Below are 12,000 nucleotides of genomic sequence, written 5' to 3' on the forward strand. Positions count from 1 at the left end.
AAAGTTACCTCATTTTCTCCCCTCTGGTTCCATCAACTTGTCTGCCTCTCTGCGTATAAATTTTGCCTTCTCTCCTGTTTTAATGAAATAAGTTTATTGCTATCTGCTTGCAATGTATCTCCTTATTTCCTTGTAGCCTCTCAAACCAGGGTTCTCACTCCTAGCCTCTCGGAAAGGGACTATTCGAAATCATTGTGTGTAAGTCTTTTTGCTTTCATTTCCTGGGAGGCTAAAACTTATGCGTTGGATTTCAGAACAACCTGCCTGATCTCACACCTGTCTGGTCGTGGACCTGTTGTCAACTATCTCTTTATCACCCAGGTTCTTTCCTCTGTATGAATATGGTGACATTTGGTTTAGAAATCAGATGTCCTGAAAACCAGAGTTGGTTTCTGTAATTCTCCATCATCACATCTGCATAAACTCCTTTAAGGTTGGCCCCTTAGGCCTCATTCCTCCTGAGAGAGGACTATAGCTGCTTGCATGAGAGTTGCAAATTCCTGGGACATGTCTTTAAAACTTCTGCCAGCCATTCCTTCCTCTTTTAGTGTTTTGCTTGGGGCAGGGTCCTGACAAAACTCACCCCTGCCCCCCTAAAAAACCCAAACCCATTGATTCCAACTCATAGCAACCCTATAAGACAGGCTATCTATGGCATGCCTGGTGGCTTTGAACTGTTGACATTTTGGTTAGCTGACCTAGCTCTTAACCACTACGCCACCAGGATTTCCAACAAAACTCCAACCCTGGTTAAATCCACTCTCCACATAGTTACGCCTGCATCCTGGCAGCTCAGTGTGGCTAACCAAATGGCATCGTTTGGTACAGCTGATCACTCTTCTTGAAACATTTTTCTTCACTCAGCCTCAGGAAGATGACACAGTCTTGATTTCCTCCTCTTTCTCAGCTGCTCTTTCTCCGTCTTGCTTATAGTTTCTTCTTTACCTCCCTAGTTTCATAGGCTCACATTCAATCCCACAATTGCACAGAGAGTCATACACATATGGTCGCAGAGTCACGTAATCATCTGGTCAGACCGAGGTTCTCACAGAGTCACAAAAGCCCATTCTAGGATCCTCACACTCATTACCAAGCCTGAGGCTCTGCACCTCCTTCTCCTCTGCCCAGAGATTCCACTTTCAAAGTCACTGTCAGCCCCGACCCTGGACCCAGCCAGGCCCATCTCACTCCTCTGTGGCCACATGGACTGGAACTGTGCTCCCTTGGATGATCCCAGATACCTCCTGGACAGGGTTCACAGCTTCTGGGTTGAAGGCAAAGAGTTTTTAATTCCCTATAAAGTGTTTTATAATTTGAGGTATAATTTACTTGAGCCTGGGTAGCCTTATTTAGTGAATCTATAATATTATCAGTTTTCCTCCTTTGGGCTTTGTCCCTTTTTAAAATGTTTTAATCATTTTTAGATTTCCCTTTGATTATCTGATAAATGTTGTCTTTAGTGGGGCCAGAAAAACTATCTTTGTTTTATCTCTGTCATTTGTGAATATTATACACTGCTCTCCAAACAGTTGTAACCCATCGTTGTTCTTACGGTATCTTCAAATATCTTGTCACTTTTCCAGATCTTCCATTCATTATCACTTAATTTTGCCTAATTTTATTCTGAGAGCCTTGTGTCACCATCTGTGAGCAGTGGGGTATTAAGGTGACACAGACCAAACTGCTCCAACTTGAATGTTTCAAACACCATGGTGATGGCATCCCAGTGCTGCCCAAAACTAATGTCCTGGAATCAGGACAGAAGGCTATGACGGTTTGTCACTGTCACAGTGTCTGGGACATGTTTAATGGGATGAGCAGTGATGAATTTGAATCATTGTGTTATTTTCTTTTTTATACTCTAGGTTGATGTTGATGCAAATTCATTGAATTCCAATGATGCTTTTGTCCTGAAATTGCAACAAAACAATGGCTACACCTGGATGGGACAAGGTGCTAGCCAGGAGGAGGAGAAAGGAGCAGAGTATGTGGCAAATGTCCTCAAGTGCAAAACCACAAAGATTCAGGAAGGGGAGGAACCAGGTGTGTACTATGAGGCCAAAGGAACCAACCAGAATTTATATTTTGTATGATTGCTAATCACATGCTTTGTATTTTTTACAAATAGTGACTTTTTAATGGTTATAGGGGATTAAGAATCCCTTCATAGATTGCAAAGTGGGGGACAGTACCTAAGAATACTTAAGTAACTCCTTAAATCACATTAAGTCAAGGTGAGATGATATTATTTTTGTTGATGTAAAGCAATACCATCATATGCTCCTGAAAATGCATTGGATAATTCAGTGTGTTTTCCACAGAGGAATTTTGGAGTTCTCTTGGAGGGAAAAAAGACTACCAGACCTCACCACTACTAGAAACCCAGGCTGAAGACCATCCCCCTCGGCTTTATGGCTGCTCAAACAAAACTGGAAGGTTCATTGTAAGTGTCTTGAGAAATAGTGGGATAGAATCTAAACAGCACTGGGAGGTGTTCTAGCCATGTTATCTATCTGATTGTCAGATTTTGCTTACCTGCATATCATAGATGACAATCTTTGCTCGCACAGGGTGAGTGGAAGGGCCAACGACATAATGCGAAAGCATTGGTATGAAGACGTTGTTGTTAATTGCCATCAAGTGGATTCCAACTCACAGTGACCTCAAGTGTGTCAGAATAGAACTATTCCATAGTTTTGTTTTTAAATATATTTATTATGTTTTTTTGGTGAAAGTTTATCCAGAAAGTTAGGTTCCCATTTAACAATTTCTACATACTTATTGTTCAGTGACATTGGTTATATTTTCATAATGTGTCAGCATTCTTATTATTTCCATTCTGTTTGTTCCATTTCCTTTCACCTAGCTTCCCTGCCTCTCCTCCCCCCTTACCTTCTTATCTTTGCTTTAGGGTAAATGTTGACTGTTTGGGCTCATACAAGTGATTTTTTAAAGCAGAACAGCACTCATGGGTGATATGCTTGTTTTATGAGCCAATCTGTTGTTTAGCTGAAGGGTGTCCTCCAGGGGTGATTTCAGTACAAAGCTTAAAGTGTATCTCAGGACGATAGTCACAGGGGTTCCTTTAGTCTCTACCCATCCTTAGAGTTTTCAAGGCTGTGACCTTTTGGAAGCAGATCGCCAGTTCTGTCTTCCAAGGTACCTCTGGGTGGGTTCGAACCACCATCCTTTTGGCTAGTAGTTGAGCGCTTAACCGTTTGTGCCACCCAAGGACTGCTGTGGAAGCATTGGGGCACTGTAGTGCACGATCTAAATCAAGGTCCTCTTAAAACTATTAGCTGCTAATCATGATCTACTTCGCACCTGTGCCAGCCTGGGGTAGGTGCTGTATGAATACATATGTGGTTGGTGATTTCGGCAGCAGGAGTTGAGTCTGATGGTGGTGCTGTCTTGCTTGTCAGTATCAGGCAAGTTTGACACTTCAGTTTCCCAGAGGAATAAGAAATTTTACCACGTCGACTGAATAAAAAATATTATGGAAATATTATGATCATTGGGCAAAATCACAGAAAGCTATAGATGCACCTGCATATTAACTGAAATCAACAGGAGTGTTTTGTCTTATAATCATTTACAGGCTTTGAATTCCAGGCAATTCGAGGTAATGGTATCTATGTACAAGAGTGATTTTATACTGGGCTCTGAATATCATCCTGGGCTGCAGCTCCTGTCTCTGGTTTAACCAGAAAAAATTCTGCTTTCTCTGTTTGTCATGCTTGGCCTTTGTGTAAATTTGTTCATTTGAAGAACAAATTCCTTTTCTATGTACAAATTGATCCACAGGTTTGGTCAACACATCCTGGTGAATACAAGCTCTGTTTTTCAACACACACAAAAAAATTCCTTAAGTACCTTCACAGGCACCTCGATTATTAGAAATAAAATGCTTTGAAGAAGAAACTCTTCATGTACAAACCACACTTGAAACTTCTAAGTGATTTGACCTAAAAAATAAGATTGTGAGAAAAGGTTGGTCATTGGGCACCATGCTGTTTAATTTGTTCACCTACTTTGTAGGAAATCTCAGCACTGCTGTATTTTCTAAACTGTTCGTCAGAGAAAAACCTCTTATTTTAATGCATTGACTGTTAACTTGATATCGCATCCAAACAACTTCTTTTTCAGCACATGCTTTTATAATTTTTTATTAGTATTATTTGCTAATGTTGCTCTAAATTAGATGTTTGCTTACACTGATGATGTATTTTAAAAATTAAGTACCCAGGCTTTGTTCTCAGTTAGGTTTCAAAAACAAGTCTATTAGTCTTTGTTTTTGTATCATGCGCATATATTAGCCTTTCAGAGAAATGTTCTTTTCCTCTGCATCTATTCATTTTCTTGTTTTGAAATTTGGAACTCCTTCTGGGATTGGACTCCCTTTAAGGAAAGGGATTGATACAAACAAACAAGACAGCATCACCATCAAAAACAGGCTTTTGATATGTAGATTCAGGTGAGGCAGCAGAGTCTCTTGGTTTCAAGCACAGTTTTTAGAACCAATTTTCCTGTGTTCTAGTCCTGGAGATATTACCTACTAGCTGTGTGATCTTAGGCTGATTATTTGCCCTCTCTGTTTGTTGTAGGGGAAAAAAATCACAAAGTTTAGTAAAGCAAATAGAAAGTTTTATTTGGCATATATTCAAAAATGTAGAAGTGGGAAGAGGACAAGCATGTTGCTAGAGCTGTGTCTGCCCGAGTCCAAGGAAATACTACAGAATAAGCAAGAATGGGCAAAAGGACAAGTATACTGCCACAGCCATGTCTGTCCGAGTTCCAGAGAATATTACAGAATAGGCAAGAATGGAAAAATGGACACGCATGCTGCCACAGCCATGTCTGTCCAGAGAATATTACAGAGTCATCAGTATATATTAACATTACCAATGGGCAAAACCATTGAAAGCTTCACCTTTTCACAGAATGGCTAGAAAATGTGATCCTACATTTTGAATTGCCTTTCTTGACAATCACTGGTACAGGTTTCAGTAATGACAGTTAGGACAGTCTTCATTGGTCCAACAAACTTCTATTCACTAAATGTCAATAGAAAAAGATAAAAGTGGAAAGTTTTTTTTTTTTTGTTCTGGCTTATGTGAAAAGTTCTCTAAAAGATATTTCCAAGATTATTCTATTGTATTTATACCTCAGGGCCCAGTTGATTTGTCCTTGTGAGCCCAGCTCCAGCTGGGTCACATTCTCTATGCTCAAGGACAGGGAATAATGATTCCAATATTATTTTCTAAATCATGATCCATGGTTTTCTTCTTTGTAAAACGGGCACAATCATAGTACCTATTTCACAGAGTTGTTATGAATAGTAAACTAGCTATGAGATGTAAAGTATTTGAACAGTGTCTGGCACACAGTACGCAATATTTATGATTTTTCCCTTAATCAGTGTGTGATTGGTAAATGTTCTGTATAAAGTTAACATGACCAGACTTCTTTCCATCTGTAAATGGCCAGATCATTTTTTCTGTATAACAATCTCAAAAGCTTATTAAATTGTAATGACAAACATGTACCGTCATACCGAGGTTTACAGGTTCTTTGAGATTGGGCTAATCTAGACTGGTCTCAACTGGAAGATTCTGCTTCAGGCTGCAGGCTGGGTTCATGCCTGCTTTTCCTATGGCAGAGCTTAGGGGCACAAGGGGGCCCCTGTGTGTCAGTTTTTCTAATATGACATGGCCAAAGCATGTCAAACAGCCAAGGCCACAGTCCCCTCCACCCACTTGACTGCACTGCAAGGTCACATGGTTGAGGGAGGGCATGAAGAATTGGGAATCATAGTCCAACTGATCACACCTGCCTGAGGATCAGGATTCTCAAAAAATTCTCTAGAATTTTTAATCCTCCCACGATTTTTTAATAATATTGAGTTCAGATTAATAAATGCCTACTGGTGTTAGGTGGATAAAACTAACCCATCCCATTACCATTTAATGTTAACTGTAGCGAATACAATCTAACATATTAAAAATAAAAATACTAAATTTTTATTTATGGAATATTATGTCATTTTATTGACAATGACACTGTAAAATAATATTGATTTCATAAAATAACTTTGCTGATTCTATTAAAATAATCTTGACTTACAAAATGAAAGAAAATTTAATACTCAAGCTATAAACTCAAATGTCTTTAGGTTCTAGGCAGACAACATGATGAATGAAGCAACTTGTCAGATAGATCTGGAAGTTTAGAGAACAGTGGTCAGATTGACAGCGTATGCCCTACTGAAAGGCATTCAAACTCAATGTTTATATTAAGCACCAAACCAAACCAAACCTCCATTGTTGTCGAGTGGATTCCGACTCATAGGGACACTACAGGACAGAGTAGAACTGTCCCAAAGGATTTCCAAGGAGCAGCTGGTGGATTCGAACTTGTTGACCTCTTGGTTTGCAGCCGAGCACTTACCCACTGCACCAAAATAAGACACCCTTCAGGCTGTCAGTTTGTAATACCTGATTAAGCAGATAAACAATAATTTAAATCTTTATTACTATCTTAGTCATCTAATGCTGCTGTAACAGAAATACCACAAGTGAACGGCTTTAACAAAGAGAAGTTTATTTCTTCACAGTAAAGTAGGCTAAAAGTCCAAAGTCAGGGCACCAGCTTCAGGGGAAGCCTTTCTCTCTCTGTCGGCCTTCTAATCAATTTTCCCCTGGGTTAGGAGCTTCTCTGGGCAGGTATCCTGGGTCCAAAGTACAAGTTCAGCTCCCAGCAGTGCTTTCTTGGTGGTATGAGGTCCCCCACTCCCTGCTTGCTACCCTTTCCTTTTATCTCTTGTAAAATAAAAAGTGCTGTAGGCCACACCCCGGGGAAACTCCCTTTACATTGGATCAGGGATGTGACCTTACTAAGGGAGTTACAATTCCACCCTAATTCTCTTTAACATAAAATTACAATCACAAGATGGAGGACAAATGCACAATCCTGGGAATCATGGCCTAACCAAGTTGACACATATTTTGGGGGGACACAATTCAATCCATGATACTTTGAAGGAAAAAAAAAAAAAAATGACTGCCAAATTTTATTTTAGCTACGCTCTAAAATAATACACGTTTTATCACAAAGCTTCTTAATACTTTTCAGATTGAGGAGGTTCCAGGAGAATTCACCCAGGATGATCTAGCAGAAGATGATGTCATGTTACTAGATGCTTGGGAACAGGTAAAACTATATTTTGCTCATAACAAGAAAGTGTACTTATGGTCAGGACCTGGCAAGAATCTGCTTTGAGAAAATGGCAAGTCCAATAATAAATGGACCTAGGGATTTAGGTTGTATTTAAAAGAAAGTCAGCACAGTTTGGCAGAAAATAAAATGAATACGTGTGGCAAGTCAATTTCTTAATAAGTAAATAATTCTATGGCAACTATCTTTGACTCTATAGTTTTAGACAAAAAACTTCTACCTGCCTATTTTTCATTTGTTAACGTCATTTACCCATTTGTTTATACATTAATACATTTATAAATGCATCAAGTGACTTTTGGGTATGTTATCAGGAAGGCAAAAATATTTAGAAATTTTCTTGAAATTTGACAGAAAGTCATGGAGGGAATCTCTCCCCTAGGGAAGAAATAAATGGGAGCAGACATAGAAGGGTTTTGAATGTATTCAGTAAAATATGTTATTGTTTAGATCTCTAATCTTTACTTTGGAGAAAATTAATGATGATTTGACAGGCCATATCTGATAATCCTTTTTTTTTTCTTAACATCTATATAAGCTAACAATCGTAAAATGAAAAAAGAAATATGTTAGGAACGGAGTTATGTAGAACGATGATGACACTCTTATCTGAATGAGGCCTAGTCTTAGAGTCAGCCACAGAGATGGTCACGTAAGTCTGTTTCTAATTGCTAAGTCATTCCATTATATTACACCTTAACTTTCAGTCTAAAAATAACATTTAAATTGGGGATCCTATCACAGGTCCTTCCCAAGATTATTCATTTCTGGAGGTTTAAAACCCATGTCAATAAGACTCCTTTGTTTATTTAAGAATTATAAGAATTACAGTATTTCCATATTTAGAAGTATTTATTCCCATTTGTCGCCAATTCTGTTATTTCTGTAGTCACAGAGTCTTTAGAATATTTCCTGTTCTGCATTTCATTTTTTTAATCATACTTTTCATTAATATTACCAGCTGCCCTAGTTTGTTCTCTGTCCTGCAAGCAAATAGTCCAGCATTTTCAGTATGAATTTAATATAATCAGAGCTTAATTTGACTAAAATTGCTTGAACAACTGAATTTAAAGTGTTTTTTTTTTTTTTTTTTTTAGATATAAAGTAATTTAGGAGAATTTTTCAGCATTAAAGTACTTAGCGCACACATTTGACAAAGTGAAGAATGCATACAGAATATATAATTATATCAATTAAAAAATTAACTATTTAAATTATTTAAACATTAGACACACCAAAGTGTGACAGGAACACAATACTGTAGGTGGTAAAACAGCAGGCTTAAGTCAGAGGATCTTAGAGCCTCACCTAGGAAATAATAATGACCACCCTAAACACCCCCAGAGATTGATGCAAAACAAAGCAAATATGTTGTTTTTTGAAAGATTGCTTTATAAAGTATACGATACCATATAAGTATAAAATAGTAGAGAGTGAAATCTGGAGTCAAAATGCCTGGATTTGAACGAGTGTTTTTTTTTTCCCCTTGGGCAAGTGAAGGAACTTCCCTGAGCCTCTGTCTCCACACCCCTTACTGATGGGGTGTTGTGAAGTTTAAATGAGCAGAGTGTGTCAAGCACTGGGCATAGTTGGCCCTAGCACTGAGTAACACTCCCAAAACAGTATATGCTGGTATTATTATTATTATTTTGTTTTTCAGATATTTATTTGGATTGGCAAAGATGCCAATGAAGTTGAACGAACAGAATCTCTGAAGTCTGGTAAGCTGTATCTCACAAACCACCTGGAATGGTTATTACTGAGTACCTGACTCCTGTTTTTTCCACCAGGTCCTCCAAAAATACATATCAAAAACAAGAAATATCTGTCTTCTTATCCTAAGAACTAAAGAGTCATTTTTTTTTCCAAACTGAAAGACAAAATAAACTTAAGTAACAATAAAAGGCAAAAAAAAAACTACTTAATTTAGAATATAATTATATCAATTTACTCTGAAAAACTGAAATCTACTTAAACCTTTTTTTATTATGAGAATAGTAAAACCTCCATAACTGTTATAACCTAGATTTTTCAATTTCCTTTTGAGAAATGCTGTTCTTTCTAACACAATTTTCTTGCATTAAGAAGGATAGGGATAATTATGCCATAAAGATAATTTCGTAAAGCTTGGAATTCTTTCAAGTAACAATGAAAGGCTCCCGTGATACTTTGCATGGCAGCTGAGAGAAATCAATAAAAGAAATTGTTCACATGGAATAGCTTCTGGTTACTTGGGGGCAATGAAAATTTGATTTAGTACTTTTATTGGAAGAATTCTCATTGTGTAATTATTTTAGTTTAATCAAACCAGCTGAATTTATATGTCTTTGCAACTCTTTTTAGCCAAAATGTACCTTGAGACAGACCCTTCTGGAAGAGACAAGAGGACACCAATTGTCATCATAAAACAGGGCCATGAGCCACCCACATTCACAGGCTGGTTCCTGGGCTGGGATTCCAGCAAGTGGTAAAACTGATCTTCACATAAAAACGTAAATGGGGTAGCTGTCCCATTGCTGTTCTGGAAAAAAAGATTCTTATTTTTTTTTTTTTTTTTGCTTTTGAACAATTAACCTCATCCATATGGTTATTTTTTTATGGCCTAGTATTGGTTTAAAAATCTGTTTAAACTGGGGATTTCTAATGTCAATGTATTAGAATGACCTGAAGTAAACTTTTGTTATAGACCAATATTACCTCTTCTGGAAACTGATATATATCTTTTTACATGGCCTTTTAAAAGTGAAAAGCTTTGTGCAATCTAGGGGGACTCATCAAGTAGGAATTTTTATACTTCAGCAGGCTTTAGCCAAAATTGTTCTTTAAAGTGCCAGAGAAGAAAGCCATAATATCTTCGAGGTTATTCTCTTTTCTATGTATTGCATTCAAAAGCATTTTATATTACAGTAACTTTTATGTTAAGATAGTTTTAAAAGTTTCCTTCTTTAGTCAACGTGACCTTTCATGTCATTAACTCTTCAGTGTCATTTTCTAAGAGAAACTTTACTTTTTTGCCCTTTTAAAAGCCTTTGAAAGAACAGCTCTTTCATGAAAAATTAATATGTATGCTTATTCACTTAGGTATATATATATTTGACAGTATATATGTTTAATATCACAAAAGATATGTATAAGAAAACTTCTTTGCTAATGCTGTCTTTTATCATTAAAATACATTTCTCTTTGAAAGGCTTCGTGTTGTGGCATTTTATTCAAATTTGATATGTGGGTTAATTACACTATTAACTTTAAGGTTAAATACTTTCATGCATAAATAAATATAAATTCAATATTATTTAATTCATCTTCATTAAATAGTCAAAATTATAACAACTTTTCCATGGTTAGACAACCATGAAAGATTTTAAATATTTCATAGTGCATATGAAACAAGGGCCCCCCAACACAGGGGTTGGGATAGTGACTGGAGCACCAACAAAGTAGAAACCAACTTTGGTGATGGGTTCCTTGGGGTGACTGGTTCAGGAGGAAAAGCTACACTTTCTTGGAAAGAGGAAGAACGAGAAAATTATCGGAGGAATTCTCACCTTTCTCTGGTACTCGCCTAGGAAAGTGGTCCCAGTTCCATTATGAGCTAAAGGTGAATTGTCTTGTGTAGCTTCTAGGGCTTGTGTGCATGGTAAGAAACCAATAAGAAGCTGCACTCCAAAGGAGTGTTCATTTGTTGAGTATTTATTTGGCATCTACTCAGTGCCAGGCACAGTTCTAGGCACTGTGGACCCAACATGAATGAAATCCCAACTATCATTGAATATTCATTCCAGGGAGGCAGCCAACAAAAACAAAATGAGCAAATATATTAGAAAATAAGTTCTATGGAGGAAAATATGTAGGAAGGAGGATAGGGAATACTGGGTGAAGAGTGAGGTGATGTGCTGTTCTAACAGGTGGTCAGGGATGTCCTTGTTCAGTAGGTGATATTAAACAAAAAATAGACAGAAGTGAGAGAGTGGGCCTGGTGATACACCCAGGCAGAAGGAATAGCAAGTATAAAGGCCTTAAAGTGGGAGCATGCCTGATATTATGGGGTGACATCAGAAGAAGCAGGGAGATTCATTCCTTAAGGCTCTCTCCCACCATTACTGCTAAAAAAAAAAAAAAATCCATTGCTGTTGAGTTTGTTCTGACTCATAGAGACCCGATAGGACAGAGTAGAACTGCCCCACAGATTTTCCAAGGAGCACCTGGTGGATTCCAACTGCTGGTGGTTAGCAGCATAGCACTTAACTGCTATGCCGCCAGGGTTTCCACCATTACCACTAAACCAAAAAAACCAAAACCACTGCAGTCAAGTCGATTCCAACTCATAGCGACCCTATAAGACAGAGTAGAACTGCCCCATAGAGCTTCCAAGGTGCGCCTGGCGGATTCGAACTGCTGACCCTCTGGTTAGCAGCCTTAGCACTTAACCACTATGCCACCAAAGTTTCCCCATTACCACTAGACTGGAAAAAAATTCATCTTGAGCAGGACTGCCATTTTAAGCCTGAGCTGTGAAAGACCGCTTTCCCAAATTCAAACCCAAGTACTCAGAGAAAGTATTGGTAATATCAGAAAAGATAACAGCTTCAGCAGCACAAGCAATACAGGGAGGAAGTATCTACTGAGCAACGTTGTCCAGCGTAAGCAGCGAGTGTGATGACAGTAATTACTAGGAACTGCTATATCAAGAAGACTTAGGAGCCCTACCTTTAGTAAGTTATAGAAGTCCCTGGTTGGCTCAGATGGTTAAGTGCCCAATTAACT

General features: G+C 38.0%; 1 protein-coding gene across 1 annotated transcript in view; it reads left to right on the forward strand.

The window, feature by feature from the left end:
* The window catches only part of SCIN (scinderin), a 75,100-nt gene extending 64,831 nt beyond the window's left edge, over window positions 1–10,269 (forward strand). The window contains exons 12-16 of the mRNA XM_049893944.1: window positions 1,866–2,043; window positions 2,322–2,443; window positions 7,132–7,209; window positions 8,894–8,954; window positions 9,577–10,269. Of these exons, the coding sequence (XP_049749901.1) occupies window positions 1,866–2,043; window positions 2,322–2,443; window positions 7,132–7,209; window positions 8,894–8,954; window positions 9,577–9,704 (567 nt within the window). The 3' untranslated portion in view covers window positions 9,705–10,269. The remainder of the gene's footprint in view (window positions 1–1,865; window positions 2,044–2,321; window positions 2,444–7,131; window positions 7,210–8,893; window positions 8,955–9,576) is intronic.
* The last annotated feature ends 1,731 nt before the right edge of the window (window positions 10,270–12,000 follow it).

This window comes from Elephas maximus, chromosome 8 (assembly GCF_024166365.1).
Source record: "Elephas maximus indicus isolate mEleMax1 chromosome 8, mEleMax1 primary haplotype, whole genome shotgun sequence".
In the NCBI taxonomy this organism is placed as follows: Eukaryota; Metazoa; Chordata; class Mammalia; order Proboscidea; family Elephantidae; genus Elephas; species Elephas maximus.